The 15,229-nt window shown below is 50.5% G+C and overlaps 1 protein-coding gene across 6 annotated transcripts in view; it reads left to right on the forward strand.

The window, feature by feature from the left end:
* The window catches only part of BICRA (BRD4 interacting chromatin remodeling complex associated protein), a 77,014-nt gene that overhangs the window by 42,821 nt on the left and 18,964 nt on the right, over positions 1–15,229 (forward strand). For 5 of the 6 annotated variants that reach the window (XM_068528257.1, XM_068528256.1, XM_068528260.1 and 2 more), the window contains 4 exons: positions 9,739–9,839; positions 11,938–11,983; positions 12,085–12,127; positions 14,037–14,102. In XM_068528257.1, the coding sequence (XP_068384358.1) occupies positions 11,943–11,983; positions 12,085–12,127; positions 14,037–14,102 (150 nt within the window). In that variant the 5' untranslated portion in view covers positions 9,739–9,839; positions 11,938–11,942. The remainder of the gene's footprint in view (positions 1–9,738; positions 9,840–11,937; positions 11,984–12,084; positions 12,128–14,036; positions 14,103–15,229) is intronic. The other variant, XM_068528259.1, reaches the window with a different exon arrangement.

The raw sequence follows: 15,229 nt of genomic DNA on the forward strand, positions 1-15,229 counted from the left end.
TGACTCTGGTGCCTGCCCACGTTTAGGAACAAGCGGTCTAAAGCATGTGTGGAATGTTGTAGGGGCTTTTCTTTCCCCTTCACTTCTCTTAACTCCATTTTTTCCTGAACTTGAAGTGTTCTCTTTTGCTTGATGCCCTGGGCAGCCCTGTGTGTCTGGTCAGTGTAATCGCTGCTTTTGTTCCCTTCACGCCACCCCGTTACGTGTTTCACTCCTCAGAGTTTCCCCCTGTTTTTTATACACTAGTATTAAGAAAAAATTCAAAAACCTTTTCAGATGCCTGATTTTCTTGGCAAGTCTGTGGCTTTATAGCTTCATTTAGAACAGCGGTGAATGGCAAAAAGGGAAAAGAGAGAACATACCAAACATTTCTAGTGTGTGACTACCTGTGTAAACAAGGCTTTTAGGAGCTAGACACCAGTTGCTTTATGAGCAATCCAAGTTTTATAGGGCACGCTTTTATGTTGTTAAACTAATTCAGTGATTTTAGAACTCTAAAGGTCACTGAAAATAAAGGTGGTGTCGATTTTAATTGCTCTCCAAATAGCTCTTTCTCTCTCCCCAAAAGGCTGAGTGGATGGATAGATGAAAAGAGAGATGGCGAGGCCTGGATCTGGGCAGGAATAGTGGTCATGGAGAGGAGGAGATAAAGTGGAGAGATTTGGGAGGTGGAATGGGTAAGACTTGGGTGAGGGACTTCCCTGGTGGCACAGTGGTTAAGAATCCGCCTGCCAACGCAGGGAACATGGGTTCGATCCCTGGTCCGGGAAGATCCCACATGCTGCGGAGCAGCTAAGCCTGTGCGCCACAACTAATGAGCCTGCACTCTAGAGCCCGTGAGCCGCAACTATTGAGCCCGCGTGCCACAACTACTGAAGCCCGTGCACCTAGAGCCCGTGCTCTGCAACAAGAGAAGCCACCGCAGTGAGAAGCATGCGCACCACAACGAAGAATAGCCCCTGTCGCTGCAACTAGAGAAAGCCTGCACGCAGCAATGAAGACCCAGTGCAGCCAAAAATAAATAAATAAATAAATTTTAAAAAAAAAGAAAGAGTTGGGTGAGTCAGAGGTGTGAGGTCAAAGTTGGTACTTAGTCTCTAGAGAGGGCTGTATCAGCTAGCTGCTGCCACATAACAAATAACCCCCAACTTTAGAGGCTATTCTGGTTACTGTTGCTGTTTAACAAATTACCCCAAAATGTAGCAGCTTAATGGAACAATTGTATTATGCTCACAGGTTTTATGAGCCAAGAATTTGACATGGAATTTGACATAGTGGGTCTCTGCTCCATGATGTCTGCGGTCTTGGCTGGGAAGACTTGCAGGCTGGGGGCTGAGGGCTTGTTCATATGCCATGCTTGGCACCTGGGCTGGGATGACTTGAAGATAAGACCATCAACCAGAGCATCTACTCATGGTCTCTCCATGTGTCTAGCTTAGGCTTCCCCATAGCATGGTGGCCTCAGAGCAGTCAGAATTCTATTAAGGTGGCTTAAGCCTTCCAGAGTAAATGTCCTGGTGGACATGGCAGAAACTGAATTGACTTTTATGACCTAGCTTCAGAAGTCACATAGTGGCACTTCTGTTGCACTGTCCTGGTTGAAGTAGTCACAAAGTTTCCTCAATTCAAGGGGACTGGCAAGATTGCACTTTGGTAGATCATGGGAGGTTGGAGACATTATTTCAGCCATCTTTGGAAAACACGATGCGCCACAGTGGATTAAAACACAACTGTGATTCTAATGGTTGGAATTTGGCCTTGGGTACCTCTGGTTACTTCTCTCTTACCTAAGTGTGGTCAGCTGTAGGTCAGCTAGGCAGCTCTGCTTCTAGGGCTTGGCTGGCTGTGAGCTGGGATGATAGAGGTGATGGGCATGTGTCTCTTGTCCTCCAAAAGGCTAGCCTGGACTTTGTCACATGGCAGCTGGGCAAAGAGTAGGCTCAGAAACGCACACCGTCACTTCCACCACATTCTGTTGGCCAAGGCAAGTCAAAAGGCCAGCCCAAGTTCAAGGGTTGGATAATAAATAGGGGGAGCTGTAAACAGTGGGACTAGGGAGAAGAAGAGTTTTTGGCCCCAGTGGTCTTTTTTTCAGATCCCCTTACCATCAGCCCTCTCCCATTTTGCTGGGCCTCTCTTCTCAGTCAGTGGATTCACAGAGTACAGTCCTTGACCCACGGAAGGCTTTGAGAGTCCTTGTGATGGGCTGCAAGGATGTCTAGAAATGCCAACTCGTTTGTGTCAGGTTGTGTTTGACTGCAAATAATGGAAAACCTAACAGTGGCTTAAACTGTAAGGATTAAGAAGTCTGGAGGCAGGCAACCCATGAGGAGTTGTTAAGAACCTAGTCTTTTTCTCTCCTCTCATCAGTTATCCTCTGTAGGTAGGCTTATCAGCCTCAGATTTATTGCCTCATGATTGCAAAATGGCTGCCACAGCTCCAGTCTTCTCAACTGTATTCAAAGCTGGAAGCAGGAAGCAAAAGACTTTCTCCCTAGAGAAGCTCTGTCTTTCTATTCTGGAAGAAAAACTTTCCCAAATTCTGTCTTCCCCAAAAGATTCATTGAGCAGAACCCAACTCTGTACACTTTGGCTTTTACTTATTTGCAAAACTGTGGCTGGCCTAGCTGCTAGGAAGCCTGGGAAAGTGAATGGCTGATAAAGGGGATAGCAGTGCCACTGGCCTCGTCCAATTATTTTAAAGCTATTTTGGCCACAACCCACAGTAGGAAATATGTACACACAGAGACACACATAATTGAAACCAGTATCACAAACTGATCCTTTTGCTTACCCTGTGTGATGCCTTTCAATATTTTCTATTCTATCCCATTCCATTTGACCCTATACTCTTTAACTTAAAAAAAAATTCCTTGTCGCAACCTGCTAATATGATTTCACAACCCTCAAAGGCGTGACCCATAGTTTGAAAAAGACTGACTGACTCAGAACGGCGTTTGTTTACATCTTGGAATTGGCAGGGGTTACCCCGAGCAGCATCAGGCTTCTGTGAGCAAGGCGAGGAGGGGTGGGGAAATGGTGTTTGGAAAAGCAACAGCTAGACTTTGCCACATCCTCTTCTCCACCGATCACTTCCCATCAGCAAATGGTAGAGTTCCGTCGACTTCCATTTTTATGACTTGCAAATAACCTGAGGGTTACTAGCATTAAATTAAATCTAAATTAAAATTAGCCTGTTTCTGGAGCTTTGTGGGGACTTTTAATTCTGTATCCTGCTCAGCAGCCTGGCTTCTGCACAACTCCTGATGACAACGCAAAACTCCAATGGCATTCCAAGTGCCGGAGGAATTCACACGATTTTCTGGAAGGACACTTTGTCATTGTTGCATCATGGCTGTTCTCTTGAGCTGGTTGTGGTTTCGCAAGCCCAGCTTTTCCTGCTTTTTATAGCCCAGTGGTGGAGAATGAGGTTCTTCAGAATCACAGGGTCTGAGTTCAAATTCTGGCCCCACAGTGTGGTTTGGGGCAAGTGTCCTGACCCCTGGGAGCCTCAGTTTCCTGCGCTGTGGGAAACGTTCTTCCTGCCTCCCCGGGGACTGGGAGGAATCGATAGGTATGGGGTTAGCACAGGGCCTGATACCAAGGAAGCACTGGGGCAGGGTGGGCTCTTCCGAGATGTATCAGTCAGCTTCGGCTGAGTGATCTGCAGTAACGAGTGAGCCCTAGATCTCAGTGGCTGACAACAGCAAAGGCTCCTGTCTCACTCATGTGTCCGAGCTTCCTGCATTGGCTGTGGCTCTGTCCACGTATCCATGTCATGCCAGGACTTGGGCAGAACCATGCAATGGCTTTTAAAGCTTCTGCTCTGAAGGAGCGCAAGACGTCCACTCCCCTGTGCGTAATTTGGGGTTGCAGCTTTGCATGCTAATTGTGTGTCCCCCACCTCCCCTGGTCACTTTTTCAAAAGCTTTTTGAGTATGTGTGTGTCGAGGAAGGAGAGGGGCGTCTAATGTCACCCCTGGTTGAGAACCACTAGTCATGATCTTCCCCAAAGTCAAGGACTGGGTCTGCTTTTGTTCATTACGGTATCCTCAGCTCTCCCCCATGCTGGACACAGAGAAGGCAATTGGTAAATGCCTTTCTCACCAGGCTGCTCTTTGAACGAATGATTGGATTTGCTTAACCCCCTGTGCAAATTCATTTGTTCACCCCACAAATATTTAGTGACCCCCTACCGTGTGCCATGCTCTGTGCAGGCTCTGGGTGTCCCACAGGGAACAAAACAGACAAAAATCCCTGTCCTTGGCGGGGGTTGACATTTTGGTTGGGGAGACAGACAATAAAAAATCAGAGAGACGTATGATTTTTTGATGTTCAAGTATTTTCAAAGTAAAAAATTTTCATTTTGGAAAACTGCAAATGTGCACAAAATAGAATAGTGAAACATGGACCCCATCAACCAACTCTTTGCCAATTTCCAGTTTTCTGCCACTCTGACAGACCAGCGCTGTCCAAGAGAGCTTTCTGCCACCGTGGGAATGTTCTAGATCTGCGGTGTCCTGTGTGGTAGCCACCAGCCACGTGTGGCTGTCAAGCCCACGAAATGTGGCCACTGTGACCGCGAACTAAATGTTTAATTTCCTTTACACTTTTAAGGTAAATCTTTTTTATTTAAAACTTTCATATTCCTCATTGTTCCCTTTTTTTCCCATTGGTTTATTGCGGTAAAATATACATAACAAAACTTACCATCTCAGCCCTTTCGAAGTGTACGATTCAGCGACATTAAGTGCGTTTGCATGGTTGTGCAACCTTCACCCCCATCCTTCTCCAGAACTTGTAGCATCGTGCAGAACTGAAACTCTGCACCCACTAAACAATAACTCCCGGTTTCTCCTCCCCTGCCCCCAGTCCCTGGCAACTGCCATTCGACTTCCTGTCTCTCCGTCATAAGTGGAATCAGATGGTATCTCTGTCTTTTTGTCACTGGCTCACTTCACTTAGCGTAAGGTCATCCATGCCGTTGCTTGTGTCAGAATTTCCTCCCTGAATGATATTCCATTGTAAATAGACACCACATTTGGCTTATCCATTCATCTGTTGATGGACCACTTGGGTTGTTTCTACCTTTTGGCTCTTGTGAATAGTGTTGCTGTGAACGTGGGTGTATAAATATGTCTTCAAGACCCTGCTTTCAATTCTTTTGTGTATATATCCAGAAGTGGACTTGCTGGGTCATATGCTAATTCTATTTTTAATTTTTTGAGGAACCGCCAAAGTGTTTTTCACAGCAGCTGCAACATTTTACGTTCCCACTAACTAACAGAGCACGAGGGTTCCAGTTTCTCCAGGTCCTCGGCAAGACTTGTTAATTTTGGGGTTTTATTTTTTTTTATTTATTTTTTATTTATTTTTTTGGCTGTGTTGGGTCTTCGTTTCTGTGCGAGGGCTTTCTCTAGTTGCGGCAAGCAGGGGCCACTCTTCATGGCGGTGCGCGGGCCTCTCACTATCGCGGCCTCTCTCGTTGCGGAGCACAGGCTCCAGACGCGCAGGCTCAGTAGTTGTGGCTCGCGGGCCCAGCTGCTCCGCGGCATGTGGGATCTTCCCAGACCAGGGCTCGAACCCGTGTCCCCTGCATTGGCAGGCGGACTCTCAACCACTGCGCCCCCAGGGAAGCCCAATTTTTGGTTTTTTGATAGTCGCCATTCTAATGGGGGTGAGGCAGCATCTGTGGTTTTGATTGCATTTCCCTAATGATTGGTGGTGTTGATCATCTTTTCCTGTGCTTATGGCCATTTGTATATCTTCTTTGGACAACTAACTACTCAAGTCATTTGCCCTAATTTCGTTTCATTAGCTTGAACTTAAATGCGCGTAGTCACACGTGGCTCGTGGCTTCTGTATTGGACAGCGCAGGTCAGTACGCCCCTGAACTCCCAGAACTGGATTATCTTGCAGTAAATCACAGACATTTTATCATTTCACCCCTACGTATTTTAAGATGTATTTCTAAAAGGTAAGGACTCTAAAGGAAAAAAACCTGAAAAACAAAAACACGATGCCATTGTTATACCTAGAATCTTAATCACAATTTCTTAGTATCATCAAATATCCAGACAGCATTCAAATTCTGTCTTTCCATTCTTAGTGGGTTCATTTGTGTCCTTCAAGGCTCCCTCTGTCTGCCGAGTTGAGAGCTGCAGGATCCTGGGTAGCCCTGTGCATGGGTGGGCAGGGGGCCTGTATCACTGGTTGTGTGTGGCCCATGGTTTCCCATTCAGCACTCTATTTAGCCTCGTTTATCTCACCTGACAAATGGGGTAACAACAGGGGTTTGGAAGGACCCAAGGAGACTTGGTACCTGGCAGTTTAAGTCGGACCATGTGCATAATCAAATGATATGTAAACCCTTCCATATGGTAACTCCATTTTTAGTTTTTTAAGGAGCCTCCATACTGTTCTCCATACTGGCTGCACCAATTTCCATTCCCACCAACAGTGTAGGAAGGTTCCCTTTTCCCCACACCGTCTCCAGCATTTATTATTTGTAGACTTTTTAATGATGGCCATTCTGACTGGTGTGAGGTGATACCTCATTGTGGTTTTGACTTGCATTTCTCTAATAATTAGCAATGTTGAGCATCTTTTCATGTGCCTGTTGGCCATTTGTATGTCTTCTTTGGAGAAATGACTATTTAGGTGTTCTGCCCACTTTTTGATTGGGTTGTTTGTTTTGTTGTTATTGAGTTGTATGAGCTGTTTGTATATTTTGGAAATTAAGCCCTTGTCAGTCACATCATTTGCAAATATCTTCTCCCAGGCTGTAGGCTGTATTTTCCTTTTGTTTATGGTTTCCTTTGCTGTGCAAAAGCGTATAAGTTTGATTAGGTCCCATTTGTTTATTTTTGCTTTTGTTTCTATTGCCTTGGGTGTAAACCCTTCAAAATGTGCTCAAGAGCCAAATGTGGCAAAAGGCACCAGGTGGAAAAGCTGGGGCCTGGGGACTTTTGTCCAACCTGACTGTGCTGTGGCCAGAAAGCTTTGGGAGTTGCCACACTAGGTAAGGTTCACAATGGCAGCTAAAATGATTGTGTAACAGTATCTATCGCTTACAAAATACTTTACTACACCTGAGGATTAAAGGCCTAAGAGCCTCTCCACTGCCGTACGCGAAAATAAGGACTGTGATTGTGCCCATTTTACAGATGAGGACACTGAAGCCTAGAGCGGTGAAGTCACTTGCCCGACTTCAGCCCATGTGTGGGGAAGTGGGGATTTGAACTGCTGACTCCAACCCCAAACTGTCACCCCATGCTGGGCCTCTTGGCATCAACCTGATAGGCGACATAGATGCCAACACTGACACCTGAACGGGGGACCCACCTCAGAGGAACCCCGGACCTGCTGATCATTGACAAATGGTTTTCTTTTTATTATGGAAACTTTCAAGAAGATGTAAATTAACTAGAATGGTGTACTGAAGCCCCCAGGTAGCCATCATCCAGCTCTAACAGTTACCAACATTTGCCATGTCTGTTAGCTCTCCCCACCCCCCACCCCCACTACAACTCCATGCTGATTATTTATTTTGTACAGTTTTTTAAAGGTAAAATTAACATGCGTTGAATTGACATGTGTTGACATACACAAGTCTGAGCTGTGAATTTTTAAACCCCCATGTAACGGACACCCCATCACCATGGAGAACCTTGCTCCCCAGAAAGTCCCCCTCGTCCATTGCTCTGCTGTTACCATCTGAATGAAAACACATGGATCACAGATTCTCACAGGCTGGAGCCTCCCACTGGACATTCACCCGCAGATCCCATTTGGAGAGCCCTGTTCAGGAGACACCCACCTCCTGGCTCTACTTCTTGTCTGAGGATTACAGAACTTGGGCCACACCCAAAGCTTGGGGCAGGGAGGAGGGGAGAGCCCACGTGGAGCTGGCAGCTCTCACGAAGCCACCTTGGGCGCTTGCGATCACCCTGGTCCAGGGCAGCGCACCTGGAATCTAGATGGGCCAGGATCCCGTGTTCCAGGGTCTTGTGACAGATGCCTTCTAGATCTCTCCGGGGCCTGGGGCTCTCCATAAAACGGAGAAGCAGCTCCCGTTCCTCCTCTCTCTTCCGTCTGCTTGCTTTATCGCCTTTTTGGATCTGAGCTATCCCAAGCATTCACAAAATGCTAACAAAGGCTGTCACCCAGCTTCGTCTTATCTTGACGCTGTGGCCGTGTTTCCTTCACATTTAAAAGAGAAACAATATGATGAGAGGACCGTCTGTGGGATAGTGGTTAAGGGCGGGGACTCTGGAGTCAGCCTACCTTGGCTCAGACCCCAGCCTGACCGCTGACCGCTGGCGGGATCTAGGGCGTATGGCTCACCGTCCTGAGCCTCGCCTTCCTCATCTGTGGAATGGGGCTGCGAAAAGCACCTGCTTCATAGGGATTCAAAGATGGTGAACAGGCTAATACGTGCAGAGTACTTAAAACCAGCAGCCATCATCATCATCACAACCACCATCATTATTGTCATCAGGTCAATCCTTGTTATTCGTGGATTCCATATTTGTGAATCCGCTTATTTGCTAACATTGATAACCCCCAAATCAATACTCCCGGCGCTTTCCTGGTCACTTGCAGACGTGTGCAGAGCCATGAGTCTATCTGAGTCTCCCGATGTACGTGCTCCCAGCTGAGGTTGAAGGCGGCGACCCTCTCTGCCTCTCCATTCAGCCCGAGAGCTATAAACAAGCATCCTCTTTAGTGCCCTGTTGTTTTGCACTTTTGTGCTTTCTGTTGGTGGTTTTGCTGTTAAAGACGGCCCCTCCCGTGTAGTGCTGAAGGGCTGCCCCATAAGCACAGGAAGGCTGCGATGTGCCCAATGGAGAAATCGCGCGTGTGAGATGACCTGCCCTCAGGCATGAGTTATAGCGCTGTTGGCCTTGAGCTCAGTGTGAGCGAATCAACGATTTATATTAAACAAGGTGTCTTTATTGTTTTTATTATTTTTTTTATAAATTTATTTATTTATTTATTATTTATGGCTGCGTTGGGTCTTCGTTGCTGTGCGCGGGATTTCTCTAGTTGCGGCGAGCAGGGGCTACTCTTCATTGCGGTGCGCGGGCTTCTCATTGTGGTGGCTTCTCTTGTTGCGGAGCACGGGCTCTAGGTGCGTGGGCTCAGTAGTTGTGGCGCACGGGCTTAGTTGCTCCGCGGCATGTGGGATCTTCCCGGACCAGGGCTCGAACCCGTGTCCCCTGCTTTGGCAGGCGGATTCTTAACCACTGTGCCACCAGGGAAGTCCCAAACAAGGTGTCTTTAAACAGAAACGCACATAAACCAAGGGGATATATTGATGGGTTGATGAGAATGGGACCAGAGGCTGGCAGGAAGCTAATCCTGTCTCTCCCCAGGGTCGGCGGCTCAGCGGCCATAATCGCAAATTCGCGGTGACCATATAGGGGACATAAGCACCTCAGATGATGAGGCCTGACTGTATTTTGCTAGATTGAAGTGCTGATGGATTATATCATATAACGTTATATGCTGTTGCATGATGTGTGTGTGTGTGTGTGTGTGTGTGTATATGTATATATACACACACACACTATATGTAGATATACTGCGGTATGTCTGCATATATATATGTGATAATGTACAGTGTTGTTTCCTGTGGTTTTAAACTTGTATTTGACCTCTCGTCTCTCTGGCTACATCTTTCTCCTTTTCACTGACTGTCCCACTCACAGCCTCTCTCTCATTCTCTCTCCACAGCTGGCCCCCGAAAGGACACTCCCCAAGTCCCCAGCTGGGGGCCCTGCGTAGACCTGGAGTGGACGCCCCCTCCTTCCCTTCATGATTCGTTTGTAGCGCAGGTAACCAGCCAAGCATCCCGCTCATTCCCGGAGGGGCCGCGGTCCCCCGTCCACCTCCCCGGAAGGGATGTTCCTTCTTGGAAGAGCCTGGCTCAGCCACATCCTTCAGCCCCGCCCTCTCCAGCCTGGGCCCCCTGGGCCATTCGGGCCATTCCCCCAACCTCCATGCCATCTGCAGGCAGGATCTCCCTCCCCGCTTTCCGTCTTCTCCAGATTCTCTGCAGATCCTGCCTTGTCATTCCCTGGCCAGGCCTTGCCCACCTTAGGCTGGTTGGGAAGGGCAGGGGCTCGTAGGCCACAGAGCTGGTGACACGGGAAGACAGTGGGTGTGGGCGGAGATATGAAGCCGGAGAGAGTGTGTTATCTTTCTGCACCGATGCAGCAAGAGCCTTGGAAGGGCGTCTCTGGGGACAGTCCCCGGGGCCAGCTCTAGAGGCGAGGGTGATTGGTGTGTGAGGCTCCGGGGCCGTGTGTTTCTGTTCTAGACTGGGCTTGTTAACCCAGGGCCCATGAAGTGTGTACGTGTGTGCATACGTATGTGTGTGTCCCATGACACACTTCCCCCTGGGAAAGAACGTGTAACATTTCTGGCCCACATGCACGTTTCTGGCAAGAGGGTCTTTTGCTTTCATCAGACTCTCCAAGGTACTGTTCAGAGAAGACCCTGAACTAACCATGTGGGGTCCCTCCCTGAGATTCCGTATGTCACAGAGCCGTCGAGGGTAATAGGGGCTGTAGTGGCGATCAGGAAGTTCAGAGAATGCCGTTGGGGGTTAGGGGTTGTGACCCAGCTGAGAGCACAAGTACGATTTTGTGTGTGTTTGGCGGGGGGCGGGGGGGCACGACAGTCACCGTGTCCTCAGTGAGTTCAGGACCATCCCCCTCCCCCTACCAAGAAGGAAAAGAGAGGGTACGAACTCCATGGCCCTGGAGCGGGATTGTGTGTGATTTCTCATCGTGTCCTGTCTGCGTGGTTGGGAGGGAAGGATGCCTGGGCTGATGGAAGCATAGGCGGGTGGGGACTTCCCTGGCGGTCCAGTGGTTAGAACTCAGTGCTTTCCCTGCCCGGGCCCGGGTTCAATCCCTGATCAGAGAACTGAGATCCCGCAAGCCTCTCAGTGCGGCCCAAAAAAAGTAAAAAAGGAGGAGCGGATGGAAGGATGGGTCAGTTTGTGTATTTGGAAGACGAGAAAGATGGGTGGTTGGGTGGAAGTTTGGAAAGATGGGTGCATGGAAGCTTGGTGGGGTGTCTGGAGCAGTGGTGGTTGGTGTGGGGGTGGGTGGGCAAACACAGAGAACTTGTTTTCTCACTTGTAAAATGGGGCACACGGCATCCCTTTCCCATGGGGGCTGAACAAGCTAACATTTGTGAAACGCTCGGGACAGTGCCTGGCGCATGGTAAGCACGAGACAAATGTTAGCCGTCCTCATCCTCATCATTCTGACAGGCTCAGCCCGGCTCTGGCGGCTCCTCTGACTCAGAGCGCCCACCCTCCTGGTCCCTCTCCCTCTCTCTTCCCTTCCTTGAGAACCACGCTGCATGCGTCTTCCAGGGGGACCCAGAACCTGGGCCCCTCCATGCCACCTCCCCTCCCTCCCTCCTTCCCCCGGTCACGTGTAGGACAGGAGCACAGGCTTGGGGCCAGACTTCTGGGTTCAGGCCTGGCTCTGCCACCTGCTAGCTGGGAGACAGAGAACCATGGCCTCCGCTCTTCCTTTTACTCATCTGCAAAGCGGGGGTGGCAGGACCCACCTCGAGGGATACTGTGGGGATTAAATGAGTTACATGTGTGTGAAGCACTTAGCACGGGGCCTGCATGTGATCAGGACTCAGTCTGGGTTGATGTCATCACCATCGTCATCAGATGCTGGGGAGAGAGAGGGAGGAGGAAAAGGCAGCTGTCTGTCTCTGATCAGGAGGTTCTGGTACGGAGGGCACCTGCCCCACCCCTACCCATGCCCCTAGACTTAAGGGGACAGAAACCCTGACCCCTCCAGGGGTCTTGGCCTCAGGGAATGGTCCTTGCAGGGAGGGTCCTGGCACGCTGCCGACATCTAACTTGTCTCCCTTGCCCTCTTCCCGCCCCGCCCCATCCAGTGGCGATGGATGATGAGGATGGGAGATGCTTACTAGACGTGATTTGGTGAGTAATGGGCTCCCCACCCCACCCCATCCTCCCCCACCCTCTCCCTCCCCTCCCCTGTCCCTCATCTCCTCAAATGTCTCTCCCTTTCTCTCTTTCAGTGACCCTCAGGCCCTCAATGACTTCTTACATGGATCTGAGAAGGTGAGTGCTGGGGCAGGGAGAAGCATCCCCAGGGCAGGGGCCTGTGGAATTGGGAGCTGAGAGACACTCCCCCCGCCGATTCAGTAGACATCTGCCCCTTGCCTTCCATGAGCCGGGCCCCAGGGTTATGGCAGAGAGTGAAGGAGATGGCAAATCCCTGCCCTCACTCCATACACATTTCCTTGGTAAACAAAGCAACCGAGAGCTAATAAAGGTGATGGTGGGAAGCACCATGCAGAGCAGCATAAGAAATAATAATGTCACTTGCACAACAAAAGAGGTTTAAAAGAAAATGAATGGGAGGCGGAGGCAGGGGCTTCTTTAGCTGGTGTGAACCTGAAGGATCAAAGGGAGGTGCCCATGGCGCTCTGGGCAGGGGAAGGACAGGTAGGAAGGTTGGAAAGTTTGAGAAAGAAGGCCAGTGGGGCCGGAATGAAGGGGAAACTAGAAGGTGGTAAGACTGGAGACTAAGCAGGAGAATGCCACATTCTGTTTGCACTCCAGAGAATGGAACAAAGTGGGGGAGAGTGGATGTCTGTTGAGCCATGAGGAGCTGTCATCAGTCACCTACAGCTGCATAACAAGTTATCCCAACACTTAGTGACTTAAAACAACATTTGTTAGAGCTCTCAGTTTCTGAGGGTCAGGAACTGGGGAGTGGCTTAGCTGGGTGTCTAGCTCAGTGTCTTCCCTGAGTAGCAGTCAGGATGTTGCCTGGAGCCGCTGTCATCTGAGGGCTTGTCTGGGGCAGGAGGCTGTGCTTCCACAATGACTCACTGCCGTGGCTGTTGGCTGGAGGCCTCAGCTCCTCACCATGTGGGCCTCCCCATAGGATTGCTTGAGTGTCCTCACAGCATGGCAGCTGGTTCCCCCAGAGCAAGTGACCCAAGGGAGAGAGCCAGGAGGAAGCTCAGTGCCTTTTATGACCTAGTCTCCAAAGTCACACACTGTCACTTCCATCATACTGCATTTACTAGAAGCGAGTCACTAAGCCCGCCCACACTCACAGGGAGGGAACGGAGCTCTGCTCCTTGAGAGGGGATGTATCAAATAATTTGTGGAGCGGAGGCGAGTGCAATGGGAGGATGGTGGCCTGGGCCCCAGGGCAGGTGCGGGAGGAGGTGCCAGGCGCTGGCTCTGGGATCTGTCTGGGAGGGAGAATCACTAGACTTGCTGGTGGATTAGATGGTGAGGAAGAAAGAGCATCCAGAATGCCTCCTGGACTTGACCTGAGCAACTGAGTGGGTGGTGGTACCGTTCTCTGAGACTGGGAGTTCGAGGTGGATTCCAGAAGTCCGAGGGCGGCTATTGGATACACCAGTCTGGGGTTCTGGAAAAAGATCAGCTGGACAGAGAAACTGGAGAGGCTTAGCTGTGGACAGACATTCATTGGGCGCTCAGGGCCTGTTCTAGGCGTTGCCCATGTCTACGGGAACGAGACAGGTCCCTGTGCTCCCAGACACGGGAACAGCACGCACATTAGGCGCCCAGGTGGCAGGGCGTGCCGGGTGCTTGGGCTGGGCAGTGGAAGGAGTGTCTTAGTAGGAAGGGACGGACAGTTGTCAGGAGGAGGTGACAAATGTGACAGGCCCTGCCAGATGTGTTACCAAAGACGCTTGAGCAAAGCCACGGAGGCAGGATTCTAGAGGTCAAGGCAGGCGTGTCAGGAGAGCCTGGGACTCAGTGCTGGGGTTGCCTCACGTTTTAGTCTTGCAGCCAAGCCCCTTTCTTTGGGGCGTCTTTTCTGGAGGCGGAGTTTCCTGTACCCCTCGAATCTGCCCCCCCAACCCCCCCACCTCGTCTTTGTCTTTTTGTCCCATGTAACCCTAAATTGGTTTTTGTTCTAGAGGTGGGCCGGCCCACTGCCCAGCTGACCTTTGACCTTGGGTGGGGGCGGGTCTTGTTGCAGCTTGACAGTGATGACCTCCTGGATAATCCCGGGGAGGCCCAAAGTGCCTTCTATGAAGGTCCTGGGGTAAGTGGCCCGGGGGGCTTGGGGAGGGCCGTGGGCTCCAGGCATCACACAAGTCGCCTGTGGTGGCAGCCAGTGGGGGAGGGGAGAAGGGGTCACACTCGTCCCCTGAGGCACTTTGCTGGGAGCGGGGCAGGGGGCAGTCACTGAGGAGCAGTGTGGGGTGGAGGTGAGGCCGGAGCTGCTGGACCCCCAGCTGTGCCCTCAGGCCCCTCAGAGAGGGAGGTGCGGTCCTGAGTCCCTGGCCTTGGAGGTCAGCTGCTACAGAGCTGGTACAGAGGCAGAGGCTGGCTCTGGAGTGCACGGCGGGCAGGACGGGGTGGTTCTCCTGAGGAGCAGTGCGGGAGGCTTGGGGGTCCTGTCCCGGCTCAGCCGTGGGGTGTGTGACCTGGGGGAAGGGGATCGACTGTTGTGGACCTCAGTCTCCACCTGGAAGATGAAGGCAGGGGTGATGAGCAAAGCCCAGAGCAGGGAACACAGTGGACTTTTATTGAGCACCTACTGTGTGCCGGGCCCATTACTCAATGCCAGTCGTCCCTCCCTCTTCTTCCTCTTCTGTGGCCTCTCCCCTCCCCGCTTCGCTCCCCATCCCTCCCCCTCCTTTTTCCTCCTCCCCCCTCTTCTCTCTCCCTCCCGCTCCCCCCTCCTCCCTCTTCATCAACATAACTATCAGTTACCGAATACCTATCATATGCCGGGCCCTTTACAGTAATTTTCATTTAGTCCTCAACAACCATAGTAACATTCCAAATAATTTATCTGGCATAATATAAATGACTAAATCCAGAACCCAACAAATAAACATTATGTTCATGTTATTACATTTATAGACCAGTAACAATATGCATTATTCTTACCCCTGCCGTCCTCTTTTAATACCCATAATGTCCCTGGTCAGGTTCTCAGCACCTCCTGTATGTGACGTCAGTGAACGTCACGACTGTCCTAGGAGGCGGGTTTGGTTATGGCCATTTAGCGGTTAGGAACTCAGAACTGCCTGGTCCTTGGTTGGGGGCTGAGCCGGAGCCCCATCCTGCCAGGCAGTGCCCTCTGCTCAGCAGTAGGGTGACCCCTTTCCCCAGTCTGGGAGGCAAGGAGGGAGCAGTGGCCACCTCACTGGGCTGTTATTA

Source organism: Eschrichtius robustus, chromosome 19 (assembly GCF_028021215.1).
Source record: "Eschrichtius robustus isolate mEscRob2 chromosome 19, mEscRob2.pri, whole genome shotgun sequence".
NCBI lineage: Eukaryota > Metazoa > Chordata > Mammalia > Artiodactyla > Eschrichtiidae > Eschrichtius > Eschrichtius robustus.